At 41.5% G+C, this 24,631-nt stretch overlaps 1 protein-coding gene across 1 annotated transcript in view; it reads left to right on the top strand.

Moving 5' to 3' along the window:
* Positions 1–24,631, top strand: part of LOC311037371 (uncharacterized protein) — a gene marked incomplete at its 3' end in the record, with an annotated part of 208,389 nt that overhangs the window by 163,347 nt on the left and 20,411 nt on the right. Inside the window, exons 15-16 of the mRNA XM_084046496.1 lie at positions 23,771–23,853; positions 24,147–24,261. Coding sequence (XP_083902622.1) covers positions 23,771–23,853; positions 24,147–24,261 — 198 coding nt within the window. The remainder of the gene's footprint in view (positions 1–23,770; positions 23,854–24,146; positions 24,262–24,631) is intronic.

The following is a 24,631-nucleotide window of genomic DNA, read 5'->3' as shown; positions in this document are numbered from 1 at the left end:
AGAACGAGCTAATGCTGGTTGCTGGTTTCTCTCCCGACCTGGCAACCTGGGGCTGCCATCCAGAGAGATAAGCAGCCCCAGTGGGGGTCGATAGGGGGATTTGTGGAGTCACGCGATTTTCATTCCTACGTTGGTAAGTGATTTGACACACATCAAACATAACACTTAAAATGACCGGATGTCTCCTTTAAGTCATATTCCTGTGAGTTGCCATTCATTTTAGACACTGTCCATCATTAATATTTGTTTATTCATCTCCAGCGTGACAACAACTGACGGCAAGAAGCCATGCGTGAATCCAGAGTCACATTTGGGAAACTTCATCTATGATACCAGAAGAACAGGTAAGACCGACAGAGAGCAAATCTCTGCCAGGCTGCATAGCCAGGGCTGTGAAAGCATATGTGAAAGTGTTTTGGAAGTGCACTCTTTACAGTAGAAGCCCCTGTGTGTGTGTGTGTGTGTGTGTGTGTGTGTGTGTGTGTGTGTGTGTGTGTGTGTGTGTGTGTGTGTGTGTGTGTGTGTGTGTGTGTGTGTGTGTGTGTGTGTACGTACTCGAGTGTGGTCTTTTCCACAGTTCTGCGCGTATTGTACACAATGCAAGTCAAATAGACCACATTCTGTAGTTTTTCAATCTTAATTACATTTACACCTCCTGTACAAGATTAAAACTGTATTATTAACAATATTAGCTACTTTCCACACAGCAGCTATTTCCTGTTTTCTTGTATTTGTGTGTGTGTGTGTGTGTGTGTGTGTGAGAGAGAGACTGTGAAGTGTGAACGGATAATCTGAGGCACCGCTGAACCGAGCAGGGTTGTGTCCCAGGGCTGGACTAACACAGCCCTGGGTAGGCAGGCAGGCCTGGTGGAGATATGCACTCTGAGGATCACACTTTTTTAGTTGAACATCAAGTTGCTCAGACCTGCAGCTGTCCTACTATTTGGATAATACCATCTGTAGTCATTTCTACTATGGCTAGATTATTTTATAGATCAGATTTTTACTCTGTAATCGTTTCATTGAGTGTTGTTCTGCTGGTTTACTTTAGTTATGTGGCGAATTATTTATGTGTCTGCTAATTTGGTTAGTTGAAAAAAATAACAGATAATGATTTTAATATTTAATTAATGTAATGCAACCTGGAAAACCTGCAGGTCAAACCGTTCAACGTCATAACTGCAAATGTCCAGATCAAGGAATCGACTACATGAACTCAAGTCTCATTAAGGATTACCAGATACATGAAGCGTCTCCATTGTGTCCAAGCACGGAGATCATGTAAGTAGCAGTGGTGGAAAAAGTACCAACATTTTTTACTTAAGTAAAAGTATCAATACTGCAATGTAGAAATACTCTGTTACAAGTCAAATTCTAAATTTACTTGATTAAAAGTACAAATGTATTGGCATCAAAATGTATTTAAAGTACCAAAAGCAAAAGTACTCATTATGCAGAATGTCCCATTTCAAGTTTTCAGAATGTCGGTATACAAATAGCAGAAAATAGCAGATTTACAAGCTCACAACGCGTGAGCTTGTAGATCGCCTATTTTCAAATAGCCGAAATTATAGTGCTTAAGAGGTTAATGTATGTTCTATCTATAAAGTAACTAGTAACTAAAGTTTTCAAATGATTGTACAGTAGTGGAGTAAAAGTACAATATTTTCCTCAGAGATGTAGTGGAGTAGAAGTAAAAGTATTGAAAACTGGATATACTCCACTAAGTACAGTACGGGGGAAAATACTTCTTTTCGTCAGCCAGTTCCATGTTCTATTTAAGCCCAGGCATTATATTTTATTCTATATTGTTCTGACGCCAACAAGCATCTGTGTTGATCTACACTGCAACAGCGACTCGGTGACAGCTATACTGTGTGACTTTGTAGCTTTGTATCTTTTGTAGCTGCCAGTGAGAATGCATCATAACTCATATTCCTGAGAGGTTCCATTCATTTTACATGCTGTCCGTCACTAATTTTATTTTATCCATCCCCAGTGTGACAACAACTAACGGCACAAAGGAATGCGTGAATCCAGAGTCAGATCCTGGAAAATATCTTCTACTACTCAATCAGAGAGCGTCTCCTTCTCACACTCCAATGGTTCTATTGAGCCCCCCGCCCACAGGTGGGGCCCAATTCTCTCACAACTTGCTACAAAAATCGCTCATGCAAAACTATGCGCTTGTAGATCGGCTATTTTTGGCATAGAGTTATAGGTGTAGAGGGAAAAAAAGAGTAGCAAACGTTTATCTGAAACACAATTTCATACAATATAGAGGGGGTCCCTGCTTCATCTCTCTCAGCTAGGGGGTCCTTGGCCTGAACACGTTGAAGACCCCTGTTTTATAGTATAGTTTGTTGACTACTTTTGTTGCAGTAATGGTCTTTTCCTTTACTTTCGTTTCTTATTGTCTCCGCCAGGCCGAAAGGCATGGCGCGAGAGTATGTTTTACCCCCTGTCCGTCCGTCCGTCCGTCCGTCCGTGCATCTGTAGATAGCTAATCTCCCACATCGTTGGCTTGATCGCAGCGAAACTGTACACACACACTCCCTCCCTGGATGCCAATTCAGAACCTCTGCCCCATTTTTTTCACATGGCCCTGTTATAGTGCCACCAGGAGGCCGCTTTTTGCAAAACACATTTTTTCACAGTACTCCTACATATTCCTGATTGGCTAAAAATGGCTTCCAGAGTTTGCAGGACTGCTCCGTTTTGACCAAAATGCCTCAAATTATGAACACAGCATGCACTTTCCATGCAACTTTGCACCCACATTCCCACTATGCCGAGGAAGAAATTCCACTTGAGATCTTTCATCAGCCTCATGGTGGCGCTATAACAGCCCGATTTGTGTTTTTACCTATAACTGCACCAATCTGTGTAAAACTTTGTATGTGCACTCTACAGGTCAAGGAAAAACCTTTGCCCTGCATTTTTCACATCTACCTTTTATAGCGCCACCAGGAGACCAACCTATGTAAAACATATTTCTTTACATTACTCCTTCCGATTTTATCTAAATTTCACGCAAATCGGTACACATAATCTCTATAGTCATGTGATCAAGATGGCTCTGTTTAATTTCTCATATTCCATCCCGATTGGCTAAGATTCACATCTAAAGTTTGCAGGAGTGGCCCGTTCAGAACAAAATGCCGCAAATCATGAATGCAGCGTCCGATTGCGGTCAACTTTGCACGCACATTCACACTATGTTGAGGAACAAGTGCTACCATTTTAACATTGGCCTGTGGGGGGTCCCCACCGACAGGTTGAGAACCACTGTATTAGGGGAGAGTCAGTGAGAGCTGGATAAACAAGGTAAAATGTGTCAAAAGGAGTCTGTACGGCTGTCGATAAATGAACACATGACGTCGGTGGGAGAGGAGATATTGTGTCTTTTGGACAAAGAGCAGTGTGGTGCTGATGTTTGTTGTGTGAAGCAGCTTAATGTCAGAGGGTTTGTGTTGGAGCGCCTCAGTGCGGCTGCAGAGTTCATGTGCAACCTCTTCCAGAGAGAGATAGACACACTAGAAACTCTGCTGGAGAAAAAAAAAACACTGCTGGGCATTGACTTTCATATGGACATTGATCTACACACTGCAGGTATGTCTGTTACACACACAACATCAAACTACACACTACATGATGCAGCATTTGCATTCCAGCCAGCACGCCAGCGTAGTTCCCATATGGTTTCAAGGTGGCCTAAACCATATGGACCCCATGTCGGCAATGTCAGCGGGATCCACTTCAGTCCCAACTGGGATGCCCTTGTGGGACATACGTGTGTTCTACCTGGGCCTTAGGTGGGCCCCACCTAGGCAATTCTATGTGGGGCCGAGGTGGGTCTTAACTGCGATGCCCATGCGAGTATAAGTAGCTTCTACCTGGCCCTTAGGTGGGCCCCAACTAGCCACGTTTATGTGGGACCGAGGCGGGTCCTAACTGGGTTTGCCCATGCAGGCTTTAAGTGGGTTCTACCTGGGCAGTAGGTGTACCCTAACCAACCAGAGTGCAGTGCCCATCGCTCCAAATGTTGTGACGTCAGGGCTCTCAATACTGCACATTGGTGGAGGAGGAGGGGCCGCAGGGCGACCGCACACATCGCTGAACCAATGGTAGCCCACGGATGTTTCCTCTGGAGATTTAAAATCTATCCCTCTATGCCACATATCATCCGCGCTACAGGGTCTTCACTGACCGAGCCACGGCCCCACTGGCCCTCATGACGCTACGCCACTTATATGCGCTGCCAAGTGGCCGCGGGCGCTACGTGGGCGTGGCGGCGGGCTAGACGCGAGGCCCTGCGTAGCAGGGCCGAGCTTCTAGTATCTATCAATTAAAAAGAACAGGTAAGACTATAAGACTATGCTCGGCAATGTCTCATAATCCACCTATTGATTCATTTATAGGGGTGGAGAAGCCTCTCTGAGTCTCTGCAGTAAAGCTCCACTGTTTACTTGCCCATGTTCCTCAGATTTACATTATTCTCATGATCATTCTCATGATGATCAACATTTTTTGGGCATGAAAACATTTTCTGAATTGTATTTCAAACATAATCTCTGATTCCATCATCAGAGCATTGTCTTCTTGATGATGTCATTTCCAGCTTCAGCAATGCTATCACTGCTCATACTATTATTCATAAATGAAGAATAACTGCCAATGACATTGGAACTGCAGATTTGAACTTCTCCTCTCATTGTTATTGTGTTTCTCCAAAGCCAAAAGCGGACATGGAGTGGGAGTTGGAGTAGGAGTTGGAGTTTCAGTTTCAGTGTTTGTGCTGATTTTGATGTACAGGGCCCTGTACTTCGTGGCCAGGCTGTGCTGGTAGAAGTACTGCTGCTGTACTGCTGCCACTTCGGGTTTGCTGCAGGTGAGTTGTGTGTGTGTGTGCGTGTGCGTGTGCGTGTGCGTGTGCGTGTGCGTGTGTGGGTGTGTGTGTGCACACGTGCATGTGGTCTATTGCACACTTCTGCGCGTATATTACACAATACTATTAGTCAAAAAATAGACCACATAGTTTATGAATCTTGATTGCATTTACACCTACAAGATTAAAACTTTATTATCAATATTATTTACTTTCCACACAGCAGCTATTTCTGTCAGATTTCTCAAGTGCGACACACACCCGTTAAGCGCATCTGCCGCTTCGCCACATGCGTCAAGCGTTGAGTGGAGCTATATTCTGACATTATATGATGTAATAATAAGTCTTTTTATTTGACAGGGACAAAAACACAAATTCTCCAACCTCTGACGGTGAGTTTGAGGTCCACTACGCCACGATCCAGCACCCCCCTTGCTACATTCCTCATCCTCCTCCAGAACAGATCATGCTCCAGCACCCCTTTCTCAACGCTCCTCATCCTCCTCCTGAACTGATCATGCTTTAATCCATGTTGAACGTGGTCTGGACGGTCCAGACCACGTTCAACATGGATTAAAGCATGATCAGTTCCAATGCAGTTCCAATGTCATTGGCAGTCCAGACTGGACCACCCTGGATCAGAGCATTGTGACCGGGGGGGCTATGGGGGGATGGCTGTTTTTAAAGCAGGAGCTAATGAATTTAGGCAACAAACAATATGAATATATAATACTAATTCGACAAACAAGATTCAATTATATAGTTTAATAGGCCACATAATATAAATAAACATTAAAATGTTTATTATACACAGAGATGGGAAAAGTACTCGCATTCTTTACTTAAGGAACTGTTCGTTATTTACCAGAGGTTGATATGGCCCAGAAGAGGGGGGGTCATCAAAAGACAAATTGAGCCCTGGGGGGGGGGGGCATTTTTTATTTATTTTGGCTTTAGGGGGGGTCGTGCAACTTTAATTTGTCGAATTTTGTATTTTAAAAATGTTTAGTTTTTTAGTTTTTCGTACAAGTTGCACTCCCCTATCCATATCAAGTTAACCCTGTATGGTGACTTGACAGGGTATCTCCCACTTCTGTTTACATCCCGGACGCAGTGAATAGGAGAGACAGTGTTGCCAGATTGGACAATTTTAAAAGTCGTTGGGCTGGAATAAATAGAATTGGGCGGGCATAAAAGGTTTGCTTGTTTTTAACATACATGCACGCTGGGCAAGACCTGGGCTGTTCGTTGTCTTGGTGGAAGTGGTCAAATTTAGCGGAAGTGATGGAGTCTCCCGTCGATCCGACGGATGAGTAGACATGCAGTCATTTCCCAAGGAAATGACGTTGATGCTTTACAAATCTGTTAACATTCTCCGTGAATGAAACGAGTGTTGTGATTGGTCAAAAAAGATTGTTTCCGGGGAAAACACGTATGACGGAAATCCTTTCCACTCAGGACTTCCGTCACACTCGCTGGTTTAGGTCGTGACCAGGCTCTTCTCTTCGCAGATGAGTGAGGCTGGGAACAAGGCTCCGAGATGAGGTTCCACTGCGTCGGGTGCCGGCAGGTGACGTTACTGGTGAAAATTGGCCACTATGCATGATTCTTTTTTTCCGCACATCGTATCCAAAAAGTAAAGGTCAGCCCCCCTGCTCTCAGATGTTTTACATTTTTGCGGCCAAGAACATTTTACCAACTGGTTGAAACAAACGTTTAAATCACTTTTTTAGTCAGCCTGTGGCCAGTCAACCCCGGTCCACATGTGCTGTACTGCTCCTGTAAGATTGCATTGGGAAAACATGGCCACAGGCTGACTAAAAAAGTGATTTAAACGCTTGTTTCATCCCGTCGCTTAAATTTTTTTGGCCTCTAAAATGTCAAACATCTGAGAGCAGGGGGGCTGACCTTTACGTTTTGTATACGATGTGCTGAAAAAGGTAAGAATCATGCATAGTAGTGGCCAACTTTCGCCGGTGTCGTCACCTGCCGGCACACCTCATCTCGGAGCTATACAGCGGAGGGAGAGGTTCCAAATGGGGCTAATGGTGGTGGTGGTCAGGGTGAAGCAAGAAATGAAGACATTTCTGCAATCTATTCCACTGCAAAGCAACGTAAAACCTTGTCAGGTATATAGATGTGTTCACAGGAAGCACATTTTGAGGCTGAAGTGTTTTCAGTTTCATGCCACTCTCTCGTTGTTGTCGAGTCTCCATTTTGCTTCCTCATTCTGTCTCAGTTACATCTAGCCCTAGACCAGAGCATTAGTGAGTTAAAGAGAACTCACTAGCGCTCTGGACCAGGGCTAAATTACATCCAATAAAGGCCAGAAACTAATCACACCTAATTCCTGGATTATATTCTGCTGCCATCTAGCGTTCAAGAGGCAGAACTTCATCAAATATATCCAACATAATGTCTACCTTCACTATTTCTGCTTGAATATGAAACAGAACAATGTATTTAAATGTGAGAAATTACTGTGTAAACATAATATATTAATATTTAAATGACAAAATCGAGAATATCTTTTAACAGAGTGTAATTTGTGGGGCGACAAAGAGGTTGGGTTGTTTTTAGGATGTCATTTATTGCCAACCAGAGATGAAATTAAAGAGCCAAAAGCTTGGATTTATAGAACAGAGAGGGAAATCCTCCCAGTGAAAGCGAATCACATGCTGTGTCTGGGATGAGATCACATTCACAATATTTCATTGGCTCCCCTTTTTATTTATTTTTTAACTAAATAAATGTTTTATTATAAAATTACATTTATAGTATTGATATAAAGTAGCCTATGTATATTGCTTTGCTAACAATTGGTTATGGAAACTTGGAAAAGGAATCAAATCATGTAATAATTCAATAAACTTAGGGAAAAGGTTTAGAAAAGTTTATTGTGCAAAACCGTTTTACAATCACAGTTCTTTGTTTTCCCCCCATTTTAATTTCCCTTCTGCTTAGAAAATAGCCGATGCATATATAGGGCTAAAGTGGTTAAACTGATTTTATAGGCTATTAACAAATTTTGCTGGGGACCACTAGAACCGCCTCAAGGACCCCTGGGGGTCCCCGGACCCCACTTTGAGAACCACTGCAGTAGGCCACATTGTACATATTTGGGGATTGTGTTGTTGCTAACATCTGTTTGAAACCATGTCAGATTTGCTATCCGTACGATAAAATGAATTGATGAAAAATGGATGTATGTTGAGTGCTTTTCTCATGCACATCATCAATGTCCTTGCAAGTCAAGACTGTATATTATGTCTACATTCATATCAAGTCTGTCTGTGCTGCGTCCTTGCTATTTTGAGTTGGTCATTTTATTTCAAATAGTAAATACAATTGTTACTTATAATTCATGAAGATGTAGACTCTCTCCTTAGCACTTCACTCTCCCTGGCCTGCATCCAGAGGACATGTTTTGTAACATATTGCTTGTTGTTCTTGACCACAATGTTAAGAATGTAATTTAGATAGCATGTTATTTAAACAGATGCTATAGGTTAATAATAATAATATCTCAAATTTATATAGTGCTTTTCTGAGTACCCAAAGAGGCTTTACATGGGGGCAAGAGAAAGCAACAGATAAATACATCTCTATTAGGGGTTCATTGTTGAACCAGCTCAGAGTGACGATCAGGTCCAATATTTAGTTCAGTGACCATGGGGCTAAAGAATGGTTCAGAAGCTGTGTTCACGTTCACTTTCCCATTGGAAATAATACATAATAGACTCCAACCTGCTTCCGGTCTCCTAAAAAGGTGGCCACCTACTTCACACAGATACGGGAAGTAAACCAGAGATGACGAGTCTTAACCATTTTTGTTTTGGGCTTTAGCCTCACCCCAGGAAGAAAGGAAGAAATAAATAAATAAATAGATGTCGCCACCAAGCCAGTCATTATCACCAATACATTCACCCTGTCACAACTCACATCTTCAACATCAACACAACACAGCCTAGTATACACATACTGCACTGTGTCACTACTCACTACCTTCAACAACAGACACATCACAGCCTAGTATACACATACTGCACCATGTCACTACTCACTACCTTCAACAACAGACACTGTAGATTCACATCAGCCTTCAATGCCAGAGACAGAAACAGACACTGATGCAGTCATTGAGTCCTAATATGACAACAACAACAACACAGCAACAACAACAACACAGCAACAACAACAACAACAACAACAACAACAACACCACAGCAACAGCATGACATCACATTAGTACACAACATACAACACAATCAGCAGCAGCAACAGCAGCAGCAAAGAAAAACAACAACAACAACAGGTTCCTACCCTGAGATGTCTTCTTCTTGACTTCATCAGTTGTGTAAGTAATGGATCTCATGGACTAAAGTCATTGTAGACCCCCCTCTCTGTAGGTCATCCTGGGACGAGGCCTCCAGTCATCTCTCCTCCATACATCTGGCTAGCAGCTGGCCAGTACTGTCCTCCCCTGCATCTTTCTTTAGTACCTCCATGCAGGTACAGTAGGTAGGTAGGTAGGTAGGTAGGTAGGTAGGTAGGTAGGTAGGTAGGTAGGTAGGTAGGTAGGTAGGTGGGTAGGTAGGTAGGTGTGGGACGTCCTTGTGATCAATGTCCATGTGTTGTTGGGTCCCAGAGCACAAGTCTGCTGGCTAGGAGCTCCCAGCTCACTGTGGCCATCTAGGGGTCTTCACCTTGGCTCTGGTACCCGTGAACATGACTCCTATGGTCTGGAGTAGGTTGGGAGGGACACCATAAACCTTCAGTATCTGAATAGAAAGAAAGAAAGAAAGAAAGAGAAGTATAAAAATAGTGTAATAGTATGTTTCTCTTCTCTACACACTATTGTTTTTTTGTTTTTTTTAGGTCTACACCAGAAACCTGACATCATGGGTATACATACCTACAGTAAGTGAATTGACATTAAATAGAATTTAATTGTGTTAATCAGGTTGTAAGACTTGCTCAAATATCAAGTTACCAATGATGGTTTAATTTACTTACATATTAACACCAAGCAGTGTGAAATATTTATTGATCTTATATTCAATCATTTCTCTTTAACCACATGAACCTATAGCCTCCCGATTCTAGAGCAGACATTCAGCAAAAATAGCCGATCTACAAGCTCACCACCTGATACGTTGTGAGGTTGTAGATCGACTATTTTCAGCAAAGAGATTTGGCATCTACGGATAAAAGGGGCGAACCAAGTTTAGAGCCCTGGGGGACCCCTGTCAACTGTGTAGGGTTTAAGTGGTTCATGAGAGATTGGTCTGTTGAGCTACTGTAGCCTACTTCTGTCTCCACTAGATGGCAGCAGAGTCTTCTTTATGTCAGGTTGTAGCAATGCATACAGTAGAAACATTGTATGCAGCTACAGCTGTTAGGAACCAGCAGAGATCAGAGTAGATCTCCTTCATAGATGATCTCCTTCATAGATGTAATAAATAAAACAAACTCATAGGGCAAAGGTGCCAGTATAAAATGTATTCAATTGTAAATCTGTAAATAGTTAGTTTTCTATTAAAAAATAAACAATATTAAGATAATAGTATTAATTTGTACACTCTCATGAAGTCTTCACTGAATGATAAATGATTGAACTAAACAGGTATCATGTGTCCTTCACTTCCATTACTACAGTCTGGTTTAAGGCCCTCCATGGAAACAAAAAAAAAGAACCCTGTTTTCCTGTAGTGTAGGCAGTTAAGTTACAGTGTAACCACTTAAGACCTGTATACGTCTGTCTGTATAGTATATACAGTATAGATGGTGCCTGTTGTAGTTGTGCAGCATCTTACATTTAAATGATTTATGACTATTATGATGATCAGCTCATTTTGACGGCCAGTCAGGAACGTGGTTGAGAGTGTCCGTCTGTCTGTCTGTCTCTGCAGTGGAATGGGACAGGGGAGTAGGAGGGGAATGCATCAATCCAATGTCCAATAGGGGGAAGAGGGGGGCGGGGGTTCTTTCAGAGCCAGCAACCAGTGTTAAAAGCCATTCAAACTGTAAGATGCAGAGTCATTAAATGCCATAGGTTCCAGTATCTAAAATCCAATTACAGCAGAATAAAGTGTCTTGTGCATCTACTTCCCTTTCCAAAGGGGGGGGGGGGGGCTTTTGGTTTCTGTTTGAGTCCAGGTCCTTCCTCCTCTGTGTTTGTAGAAATCTGTGCTTTTCCGTGTCCTGAACAAAACTGTCACACTATAACAGTGGCCTTTAAATATGGAGAGCCTTCCAGCCCAGCACCAATAGCAGCCTGCGATCAGAGTAATTAGCTCATGCCCTGCACCTGTACAACTCACTAGTCCAATTAGAGTCCTCAATGCTGACCTGCTGACACTCACACTGTCACTATACAGACTGGCTTCCAAAGCACTGCAACTCAAACTGAAATAATAAAGAAAAGCATGCATGCACACACAATCTAAAGGAATCAACACAAAGCCAGCTACAGCACAAATGAATAAACATTTTATATATTTTTTTTATATTATAATGAATAAACATTTTATTGTACAGAAGTAACTGTTGTAGCCATAACCACTTTAATACAAACCACCAACTATGATGGTTTAGCATGTTGTTCATTTTGCTTTCACAACTTGAACCCTAGTGACCCTATTCTGGGGGGCGAACATTTGGCGAAAATAGCAGACCTACAAGTTCACAACGCATCACAACAGCTGTGAGCTTGTAGATCAGATATTTACAGCGAGGAAATTTGGTTTACTAGAGCAGAGGTTTCTCAGAATGGGGTCCGGGGACCTCTAGGGGACATTGAGGGGGTTCCAGTGGGTCCCCCAGAAAAAAAGCTAAAAAGTACTATTAGTCCAGGGGCCAACACTGATATTTTCACAAATTGGTACCACCTGAGGTGGCCGTAAAGTTTTTGTATTTTTGTATTCCTACATGTCTCTAGTTTATATTTTGCTATGATACATCTTCCAATTCAGTAGCTTAATGGCAGTTATCACTACCTATCGGCTAATGTATCCGGTAGGAGACACAAAGTAGAATCTTTGTGTCTCCTACCGGAAATACAGCCGGGCATCAAATTATTGCGACAAAAAAACAAAATATATCCATGTATTCAAGGCTTCATGGGGTATGCAATTGATAACTTCTCAGATTTTTGGTGTTTGCAAAAAGACTGCTTTCCATAAGCTTGTTAAAGTTGACCCTCCTTCGGTCTAGGGTGGTCATAGCTGAATGGGTAGAGAGTCCCCCTGGGAAACTTAAAGGAGGAGTTCACCCAAAAAAATATTTATTTTCTATCAATTGCACAACCTTGAATACATGGATATATTTTGTTTTTTGTCGCAATAATTTGATGCCCGGCTGTATTTCCGGTAGGAGACACAAAGATTCTACTTTGTGTCTCCTACCGGATACATTAGCCGGTTTAGAGTGATTACTGTCATTAAGCTACTGAAATGGAAGATGTATCATACCAAAATGTAAACTAGAGACATGTAGGAATACAAAAATACCAAAAATGTACGGCCACCTTAGGTGGTACCAAAATCTGGCTTGGCCCCTGGACTATATAGCATATTTTGTATTTCAGCTTTTTTTTGGGGTACATTTTAGAAAAATCTATAAAATTATAAATTAGACTTTGTTTGATTTTCACACGAATATTCTCTTATGGGGGTCCCTGGCACAACATCTTTTTTTTGGGATAGGGTTCAAGGTTCAAGGTTCAAGGTGTTGGGGGGGGGGGGGGGGGCAGGGGTCTTCTCCACATTGTAGCCACCGGAGGAAGAACCGGGGGGGGGGGGGTCCACTAATCCATAATCCATAGTCATCCCGAGCAGACAATTTCTCTACTCCCATCCTGGCTCATCCAGCCTGGTTCTAACCATGTTCATATCGCCCCGCAGAGCAGTAACTCTCTCAGCGATGATCTCCATTGTGCGGCCACTGGCTGAGATGACGTCCACAACACGTTTCAGGTCAGCGACGATCTCCGTTGTGCGGCCACTGGCCGAGATGTCGTCCACAACGCGTTTCAGGTGCGAGATCGATGTCTTGATGTTGTCCCACATGTGTTCTTTCTCAGAGAGAGACGCCAGCTTGGTGTCTAGCTTGGACTCTCTCTCCAAGATCGATGCCAGGATGGTGTCCAGCTTGATGTCCAGCTTGTGGACTCTCTCGTTGATGATGTTATCCGTGTCGTGCCTCAGTTCGGTGATGTTGTCCACGATGTTATTCGTGTCGCGTTTCAGTTCACCGGTCACACCCGTCTGAGTTGTCAGCGCTCTGCCAATCTCCATTATCATTACAGGCAGCCTGGGGGCTCCATCCAGGGCAGCTGTCTTGCCAATTTTCCGATACACAAGTGCAATGCCCGCTCCAATCAGCAAAAAACCTGTTATCATACAGACGAAATTACAAACATCTTCAATGTCCTCGATAGACAAAATGGACAGACACACAACTCGCCACTTGTAGTGGGCATCGCCCATGTATCCGGCCAGAAAGGTCCCATCGGGGCATTTGGGGTCCTCAGGTCCAGTTGTCCGAGTTGAGAAAATTTGGTCTATGGCGTTTAACGACCAGTTAAGAATTTCCATGTTTTTCACCCGGGATTGTTCGTGGGTACAGTGTAGAGAAGCGAGGTGGAGGAGTGGAGAGATAAGGGTCAGGAGGAATGGGTCTGCGGCCAAATACATTTGGGGGTCCTTGACTGTTCTAGAGGATCTAGCATAAAGCCCTGGGGGACCCCAGTCAACTATAACAGTGGTTCTCAACCTTTTCAGGCCACGACCCCCCAAAATATTTTTAACTGGGGACCCCCCACCCTGACGAGCACTTAGAATTGTAGGAGTTAAGGCATTACATTTTGTTTGACTCCATTCCACAGATAAATACTGTGCAGTATTTTTTGGTAATTTTCTATAGGTATTTAGGTCATCTGGTCGTTGTTGAGGTGTTATGGAAGCCCAGGTTTGCTTTGCTTTGATAGCGGCCTGAAGCTCATCTGTGTGGCATTTTCAGTGCTATTTAGCACTTTTTTATTTATAGTGTGAGATATGATCTACTGAACAACAAATGTCAAGATGAAGATGATCAAACTGACCACTTCTGCATTTTCTTCATACTTCTCTCTTTTTTATCTTTTTGTCATCTGTTTAGTTTCCTCCCAAAGAGTGAAAAAAAGCGAGTAGTAAAAAAATAAGAGATATTGCTGTTGGTTTACGGTTTTACAGTAACTGTCTGTGGGACATACAGTAGGAGGTCAGCTGGGTCCCAAGGAGCCCAAGGAGTGGTTTTGGTGCAAAACAAATGCTTGCAATGGATTCAGAATCATAAAAACACCCTAGTTTGACACCTCACATGCTACTTAAAACAGAATTACATTTTGATTTTTTTTTGGGGGGGATTTTTTTTAAACAAGGTTATGGATGGTACCCCAACTTTAAGGAGCTGTCAAAAATTCTCCTAGGGATACTGAATTTCAGTCTTTGTGAGATGTGTTACTAGACACCTTTACAAACACATTGGTGAAGATTTTTTTTGGTAAGGAATTTATTCCAAGACTTTTTTTAAAAACATAGCATGTAACATGATGTTACATGTGCAGATAGTAGATATTTATTTTGTGCAACATGTTTAAAATGTTGGACTAAGGCTCCAAACAGACAATAAGGCCTCACGCCACCCCTGTGATCTTTGGAAATGGTAGCTCTCTGCCGCATCGACGACGGAAGTGTTGGAAATCGTTCCGATACTGTCGAGTCGGGTCGCAAGTCGACCTAGCAGCAGGCTTGTTGTTGAAAAAGACATCAAGCCATAGGCTAGTTTTAGCGCCATAGTAGCCGTCTGTCAGTGTCGGCTCTCAGGTGCATTCAGCAACTTTTTTTCACACCTTCCAACCGACTGATCTCCCGACTTCATTTGAAATCACCAGTCTGCCTTCCATTTGATGATGTTGACATTATCACTTGATTAGAGTCTCACAATGTCAACGCATACATTAGGGTCTCACAAGTTGACATCTTGATGCGGTGTGAGCTTGTTGATCTGCTATTTTTGCTATTCGTCCTATGATGACGTATACAGGTCTTAACAACTGCCTACACAACAGTTTTTTTTCCATGGGGGGTGGGGGGTGTCTTAAACTAGACTGTGTAGTAATGGAAGCAAAGGACACATGCTACCTCTTAGTTCAATCATTTATCATTCAGTGGAGTCTTCATGAGTGTACAAATTACTATATGAATATTGTTTATTGTCTCCGCCAGGCCGAAGGCATGGCGAGAGAGTATGTTTTACCCCCTGTCCGTCCGTCCGTCCGTCCGTGTGTCCGTGTGTCCGTGTGTCTGTGAACAGCTAATCTCTGGCACCGTTGGCTTGATCGCAGCAAAACTGTGCACACACACTCCCTGGATGCCAGAGCAGAACCTCTGCCCCAAATTTTTCACATGGGCCTTTTATAGCGCCACCAGGAGGCTGATTTGTGCAAAAGACATTTTTGGACAGTACTCCTACAGATTTTATCCAAACATCACGCAAATCGGTGCACAGTATCTCTATAGTCATGTCATCAACACGGATCTGCCTGATTTTCCATATTCCATCCTGATTGGCTAAGGTTGGCTTCCAAAGTTTGCAGGATTGGTCCATTTTGAACTAAATGCCTCAAATCATGAACGCAGCTTGCGATTTATGTGAAATTTAACACGCATGTTCCCATTAGGCCGAGGAAGAAATGCCATTTGAAAATGTTCAAATCAGCCTCATGGTGGCGCTATAAAAGGCCGATTTGTGTTTTTAACTATAACTGCACCGATCTGCGTGAAACTTTGCACACATACTCCCTAGAGGCCAAGGAAAAACATCTGCCCTGCATTTTTCACATTAGCCTTTTATAGCGCCACCAGGAGGCCGACTTATGTAAAACTCTTTTTTTTTAGATTAAGCCTTCACATTTTATCCAAATTTCACGCAAATCGGTACACATGATCTCTATAGTCATGTGATCAAGATGCATCTGTTTGATATTTCATAGTCCATCGTGATTGGCTAACATTGACATCTAAAGTTTGCAGGAGTGGCCCGTTTTTAACAAAATGCCGCAAATCATGAACACAGCGTCCAATTGTGGTGGAACTTTGCACGCACATTTGCACTACGTTGAAGAACAAACGCCACCCTTTTAACATTGCCCTATTATAGCGCCACCAGGAGGCAGATGTTTCTTTTTTATATTACTTTTAATTTTGTCCAAACATGCAATCAGTACACATGATCTCTATAGTCAAGTGATCAAGATGGATCTGTCAAATTTTTTATATTCCATCCTGATTGGCGAATTCCGAAAATTGCTGGCCCACAATAACCTACCTGACCTGGCGGAGACCTGTGCTCCGAGGAGCACTTTCTCTAGTTTTTTAATAGATAGCTAACTATATTTCTTCTCCCTTACAGATTTACTCTTGTATACATTTTAGAATGGCACTTTTTCTCCATAAGTCTGTTTTATTTACAACAGCTATGAAGAATATCTACTCTGATAAGCTCTCTGCCGCTTCCTAACAGCTATAGCTGCTCACCACTGAAACCAACCCACGTCACGCACCCTCAAACACACTCTTCCTGCACACCCATCCACCCCGCTCATTTCATCTGAACACGGATCCTGACCTGTGTTCTTACATAGAATACAAATATATTTCCATTCAAGATGAAGCTGTAAGAATGAAACTCATCCCGGTTAGACTGCTGCAACAGCATCCTCCATGGCATCACCTCCAAAGCCCTCAATAAACTCCAGTATGTTTGTATAGTCCTCACCACCTATAAGGCACTCCATAACCTTGCTCCCCCCTACCTCTCTGACCTCCTCCAGCCACATCTCCTGTCCCGTTCCCTCAGGTCCAGTGACGCCAGCCTCCTGGATGTCCCCAAGACCAGGCTCCCCAAGACCAGGCTCCGTACCTGGGGTAACCGGGCCTTCTGTGTTCCCCCCTCCCTCTGGAACATTTTAACTTTCAACCTGGCAGCATTCAAAAACTTAAATATGTATATTATTGTCTCCGCCAGGCCGAAGGCATGGAGGCATGGAGCATGGAGAGTATGTTTTCGTTTGATTTCCTTTGGTTCCACCAAGCTAACATTGGTCAAGCTTCACGTGACACGTGACAATATGTTGAAAGGGTGTGCTTTGATTGGCTAGCGAGACGCATGACGAAATACATACCTATAAATAGGTGAGTCACTTCGAAACATTGCATTGCATGTTTCGAAGTGACATCAGTGCCATCAGCCAAGCTAACATTTAGTCAGGAGATATTAGCAGAAAAAGTTCCAATCTTGGAATAATTTCCAATATTTGCGGGCGGAGACTTGTGCTCCGAGGAGCACATTTTCTAGTTATAATTATTATTATTTTAAACTGTGAAAATGATCGACAAGCTCAGGTTGTAGGCTATATCAGCTATTTTCATGCAACACGTCATACATAAGTATAAAATAGGGTGTATTCATGCTGGAAAAGCAGTGATCTTTCGAGTCCTGGATCTTTCTGCGAAAGAAAAATAAGAAAAACATTTGAAGAATGGGCGATAGTGAATGTTGTGCAATCAACAGAAATGGACTTCAGTACAACTCCATGCAATGTACCTACTAAATATTGATAGAGTTTTAAACTAGTACGGTAGATGTGAAATTAACCCATTAAAACCAGGAAAGCAGCTGTGTCATTTTAGATTTTAGGTACATATATAGCACATTGGTTCACCATCATTTTTGTCTATTCAAAAATAGCAGATATACAAGTTCACTTTGTGCCGAGATGAGCTTGTAGATCTGCTATTTTTGAAAATAAATTATAATAATTGTGCATCTCTCTCTCTCTCTCTCTCTCTCTCTCTCTCTCTCTCTCTCTCTCTCTCTCTCTCTCTCTCTCTCTCTCTCTCTCTCTCTCTCTCTCTCTCTCTCTCTCTCTCTCTCTCTCTCTCTCTCTCTCTCTCTCTCTCTCTCTCTCTCTCTCTCTCTCTCTCTCTCTCTCTCTCTCTCTTATATAATATATATATATATATATATATATATATATATATATATATATATATTATATATATATATATATATATATATATATATATATATATATATATATATATATACATATACATATACATATACATATACATATACATATATATATATATATATATATATATATATATATATATATACATACATATATATATATATATATTTTAAGCAAATATTTTTTGCTTCTGGGGGGGTCCCTGGAACAAAAACATTTTAGATGGGGGTCTGCGGCCAAATACATATAATTTTGGGGGTCCTTGACATGAAATAGTTTGAGACCACTGATTCAGAAAACTGATGATGAGAATCGGCCTAAGTCTTAATGGGTTAATGTAGCTACAGACAAAGATGGAAAAAGTTAAAGGGTTAAAGTGAAAATGTCAGGATTATAACAGACTTTTAATTTCATACAAAATGGTGACATCTAATCAGCTTCCTGTCAGAATGTCAGTTAGAAATCTATGAAGTTCAAGAGAAACCACATCCTGATGAAGAATGAGATAATCATGCAACATTTATATATAAACCTGTTATCTTAAAGATCTTCAAACTGTATTCTGAATGCGTCACATCGCAAAGTGTTGTGCTTTTTCCCCACTATATATATTTTTTTGAAAATCTTTGGAACTTTTTGTCATTACCTATAATGACATGCCCAAAATAAGGATGCCAACTTGAAAGCAATTCATCAGCTTCTCCCAGCAGAGTGCTGAACCACAGAGGAGCATGGAGGGGGGAGTAGATAGGGGTTAAGTGTCTTGCTCAGGGACACTTTGACACATTGCTGAGAGCTGGAATCGTGCCTGTGACCTCCGGGACCTCCGGAGTCCTAGGCGGGCTCCCTAACCATTCAGCGATGAATTAAATCAATGTCAAAATTACTTTTAGTGCAACATTTTATACATTGGTTTCTCGTCAAAATAAAAAAAATACATTTATTGTAATGACATACAGTAGCATTGTATTCAGTGGAGTTGCTCTACTCCTGTGATACTGTACTACAGAGTAATCACAGACACAGACTCTGAGATCACAAACCCCTCCTGAAGCAGAGACTAAAAATACACAGTTATTTCATGAACAAGATTGTTCAAATATGAACAATTCTGACTCTCCACAAAATCTAAGTTCTCCCAAAAGAGCAAATATGGAGGTGTTTTTATTTGGACTGCAGCCAGTGTTGGTGAGTGGCTGGGCGTTCTATAGACATGTCTATGAATAAGCTCCACCTTCCACCATGAAAAGGAGTGATTTCCTCCATTCACAACTTTATCAACACTGGAAACAACTAGAAGAAGCATCTCTCTATGGCCAGCATCATGAAACCAGCTGTCATCACCTGTATCATCTGCCTGCTAGCTCTCCATGTAGAAGGTAAGATAAATCAACGTATTAATTAAGTTCTTGGCCTGAAAAGCTGCTTTCCTTGACAGTCCAGTCCATACGCAGCTGGCAGGTGCTGGTGTATTGGTACAGAGTCATTTTGATTTTGATCTTCTTGTATTCTGGTCTCTCTCAACAGCTCAAAAATAAGTTTCAAACGGCACAAAAAAATCTGGGTCATATGTAAGGGCCACCCACATGCTCACTGTCAGTTGTCACCTTATATTCATCAAGCTGCTGCACTCTTCTTCTTCTTCTTCTTAGCCTATAATTATAATCATTATTATTATTATTATTATTATTATTATAAAGCTGGCAGAGCAGTTTTGCTGGCTGTGAAGTACAGGTGTAGAGGCAGCTCTGTGTAGGATAGTAGGGCCCTATCTTTGCCTGCCTTACCCCTTATCCTTAAACTTATAAGCCATATTTTACTATTTTGAAAAACATTTTAAAATAGTTCAACTAGCCGATATATATCGACACGTTGTGAGCTTGTAGACCGGTTATTTGAACTATTTTTAAATGTTTTTCAAAATAGTACAAGATGGCAAAAGAATGTAGGGATAAGGTGTAAGGCGACGAGAAAGTGCAAACATTTATTTGGGACGAAACCAATGCCTTCTTCAGGGTACATACCCTGAAGAAGGCATTGGTTTGCCGAAACGTTGGTCTATTTTACTCGGCGTCCTAAATAAATGTTTGCACTTTTGATATAACAGTGTGTGCGGCCACTTTTTGTCCTTTGACAACTTTGAGATTTGCCAATGTATAACACCATGTGAATAATTTAGCAAAGAAATTACCTGAAGTATTATTCTAGCCAATTCTGTCTACAATGGTGGCTGTGGGACAAAATTAACCAAATGCTCTGGGTTTAAGTGAGCCAATTATCCTAATATTAATCACTATTCAAATTTGTTATTATTTCTTTGCAACTCAAATTATGCTGAATGACTTTAGATTTGACTGCTATCTAATTTTGCCTTGCTTCCAGGACAAGTTGAAAGTGAGAAGTGGCTCATCTTACCCCGTTCTCCCCTAATGATATAGCATTGTAGTCTGTGGTGTTGCTCTGCTCCTGTGATACTGTAGGCCTATATCAGAAATTCTGAAATAGGCAATTCATTTAATAATTGGCAGTCAATCTATGAATTGACTCATCATGGCATCAATTTTTATAAAATGTATTTTCAAATACAAAAAAAAGGCAACAAAAAATATATATTATGTATTTGTACGTAATATGTATTTGTATCTGAAATACATTTCGTAGATCATTATTTTGTATTTGATTTGTGATACATAATTTTGACACATTATTTGTAATTTGTATCAAAATACTTTTTGATGTACTTTCACCCATCTCTGCCAACTCATATAAATGAATGGTTTCTGAATATTGAGTTCTGTAAAAATGTTGTTCCTGCAAATGTTAGCAGATGTAATTTACTGTACATACTTATTGGTGTCACGTGCAGAGTTATATTTGGTTGTGCGTGGCTACAGTAAATCGGTTGTCTATATACAGCACCCCAAATTAATAGTAAAACTCCCTCTCAGGTTCCACGATACCCCGTCATTATCCCGGTCAATGGGACTATCGCCCACCAGAACCAGGTGAGTCAGTAGGAAACAACATCAGTGACAGCACACAGAAATGTGTGTGGTGAAGAATTAATTGGCATAACGACTAAATTGGGGAGACAAAAAATGGAATCAATCTAAAATAAATTTCTCAGACAAGTATTTTGTATTTATATAGTGATACATTTTTTATTTGTATTTGTAATTTGTATCAAACCACTTTTTGATGTACTTTCGCCCATCTCTGCCAACTCATATTCATGAATGTTTTTTGATCATTGAGTTCTGTAAAAAATAACTCATGTGTGCAAATGTTGTTCCTGGTAGCAGATGTCATGATACAACAGCAGTGACAACACACAGAAATGTGTGTGGGGAGGAATTAATTGGCCTAAATTGGGGAGAAAAAGGGGTAAAAGAAATATGATTTTATAGCAGCGGCCGGCCCTGATGCTCAGCCTCGAATACACCTCTTAGAATGGTACAGTCCAGACTCATTAGTCCAGCTGAGCAGTGGCGTCGTTAGGGGTGGGCTTCGGTGGCTATAGCCACCAATGTTTTGTCCAAAGCCACCAATAAAAAAAAATTAAAAATTAAAAAATTATTATTATTATTATTTTTTTTAATTATATATCTATCACCCTAACCTAACCCTACCCCTAACCCTAAAACCGAAATAAAGTAACAAAAAACGGGGAAAAAAGCACCCTAATCCGCGAAATCCGCGCGCGCGGGAGGAGGGGCACATGCACGCGCGCGTGCCCGTTGCCTACGGGGCTAAGCCCCCGACCTAGTAAAGACCTAGCGACGCGTCTGCAGCTGAGCATAAAAGGCTGCCAGTGGACCAGAGTCTGTGCGTTGAGTGGAGCATCATGTGTTGTGCTGGTCAGTTTTACCCTGTTTGACGGTGAATAAACCAGCCATATGGTTACACCATACCAAGGCCTCTGAACTGATTCCAACTGCTAAGACGGTCAGGCAACACTGTACTGATCAGTGCGACACTTTGCATTAAGAACCTCCACCTCAAATTGTTTAAATTGGTCTCATGGTGGCGCTAACAGACCACTTCACATTTTGACCTATATAACTCTTGAACAGGTCATACAATCTGTTTTTACAACTCCACATAAATTCCCGCCCATTTCTGCCAGACAAGATTTTCCTCAATTTAGCGAGGTTTATTTTGCCACTACTCCTACAAATTGTTGTCCAAAACTCATGCAAATCGGTACACATTATCTCATTAGTCATGTGAAGAAGTGGGACCTGGCAGCATAGGATTGCGGGGAGTTTGAGCTCTATTTTTATAAACAAAAGACTAGGGTTGTCCGATATTGGCTTTTTTACCGATAACCGATATACCGATATTGTCCAACTCTTAATTACCGATACCGATATCAACCGATACCGATATATGCGGGGATTATTGTGATTAGGGTAAGCTCAAATTTCATATCACACACACCATATACAGTAAGAACTCCTGTAACTTATTTATAAAGCAAAAAAAAAAAAAAAAAAAAAAAAATTCAAAAACCGATACCGATATTTTCCCGATATCAATTTTTATGCTAATATCGGCCGATAATATCGGGAGGCCGATAAAATCGGACATCCCTACAAAAGACAGATTTATACGTCTGGTATCTAATCTTTTCATTGTTCTGCTGGTTTACTTTAGTTCTGTTAGAATAATTTGCTATCATTTATTTGTTTGCAGCTAATGTTGGTTAAAAACAAACGGCTTTAATATAATTATTTGAACGCAACTGTTCCTGCAACATAGTGTCTTGTCCCTTCATTCCACAGTCTGCCAACCTTACTGTTCAGGTCAAGGACTCGGCTCCATGCATCCACCATTTGAATATGAGACATATGAAGCAACTCCATCCTGTCCACTCAGGTTGTAAGTAGAATATTCTAAACAGCAGCATAAGTCATATTTATGTGAGGTGACATTCATTTTACATGCTTTCCATCACTAATATAATTGTATCCATCTCCAGTGTGATAACAACTAACGGCCGGAGATGCGTGAATCGAGGGTCAATCTTGGAAAGGTCTATCATATATCATAGAAGAACAGGTAAGCTTGTGGAGAGCATATCTCTGCCAGGTTGGGTTGCCCAGCCAGGGCTGTGTAACTCGGGGGTGCAGCCGTCAGGATGTGAAGAAACTGGGGTAATAGTATTTCTGTGACATAGGTCTACAGAGAAACACTTTTTTGGTGCTCCCATGGCCACGAACGTGAACAAAAGCACCATCTGTCCCCCCTTAGCAAATGTCCTGACGGCTGCACCCCACGACTGACACACACCTGGGATAGATCTGCTATTTAATTTTTAAACATTAGGAATATTTTTTAAACATTTTAACACCCCAAAACTTATATGGAGTTACTGGCACACAAATGTTTCATGTCAAGGGGCTCCTTGACATGAAAAGGTTTGAGAACCACTGTTATAGACAAAAGGCTTGTTAATTCTGGGGATAATACATTCATTTATTTGTCTGCTAATGTTTTAAGTAAAAAAAAACAAAATGCATTAAAAACACAGATAAAGCATTTCATATTATTGTTTTAATGCAACTATTGTGTCTTGTATAAGTGTCTTTCCCTTCATTCCACAGGTGAAGATGCTAACTGCATATGTCCAGATCAAGGAATCGACTCCATGCACCCGAGTCTCATCATAAAAGACGAGACCTATGAAGCGACTCAGTTCTGTCCAAGCAGGGAGATTCTGTAAGTAGCCTTAATATCATATTCCTGCGGTGCCATTCATTTTAGACGCTGTCCATCATTAATATCTTTTTATCCATCTCCAGTGTGAAAACAACTAACGGCACAATAATATGCGTGAATGCAGAGTCAAATTTGGGAAACTTCATCTATGATATCAGAAGAACAGGTAAGACTAGACAGAGAGAGAGAGAGAGAGAGAGAGAGAGAGAGAGAGAGAGAGAGAGAGAGAGAGAGAGAGAGAGACTGACTGACTGACTGACTGACTGACTGACTGACTGACTGACTGAGTCGTGTGAACAGCTAATCTGAGGCACCGCTGAACAGGGTTGTGCCAGTCCCAGGGCTGGACTAACACGGCCCTGGGTAGGCAATCAGGCCTGGTGGAGATATGCCCTCTGCTAATGTGGTTAGTTAGAACAGATAATGGTTTTAATATGTAATTAATTTAATGCATAACAGGTCAACGTGATAGCTGCACATGTCCAGATCAAGGAATCGACAACATGAACTCAAGTCTCATTAAGGATTACCAGATACATGAAGCGTCTCCATCGTGTCCAAGTAGGGAGATCATGTAAGTAGAATGTTCTACTAAACAGAAGCCTATAATGCTGCGTTCACACTGGCAAATACAAAGATACAGTCTACCATTCATTTTCTATGGAAGCCAGCAATATGAAGATAAGTGATGCCCAACGTTTGTAGCTGCTACGAAATCTACAAAGGTACAATCCCAGTTGAGCTGGCTTCAACTGCAGCTACAAAGCTCCTGTCTCTTCTCAGATAATTACTGCGTGGAGTGGGGGGGGAAACTAATTATTTTCGGCAGCCAGTTCCATGTTCTATTTAAGCCCAGGCATTATATTGTGTATTATATTGTTCTCGCTCGTCAGATATACTGTGACTTTGTAGCTTTGTATCTTTTGTAGCTGCCAGTGTGAATG

The sequence above is a fragment of the Gymnoscopelus microlampas genome (assembly GCF_963454915.1).
Source record: "Gymnoscopelus microlampas genome assembly, chromosome: 21".
Taxonomy (NCBI): Eukaryota; Metazoa; Chordata; class Actinopteri; order Myctophiformes; family Myctophidae; genus Gymnoscopelus; species Gymnoscopelus microlampas.
This window is presented reverse-complemented; position numbering and strand designations above follow the sequence as displayed.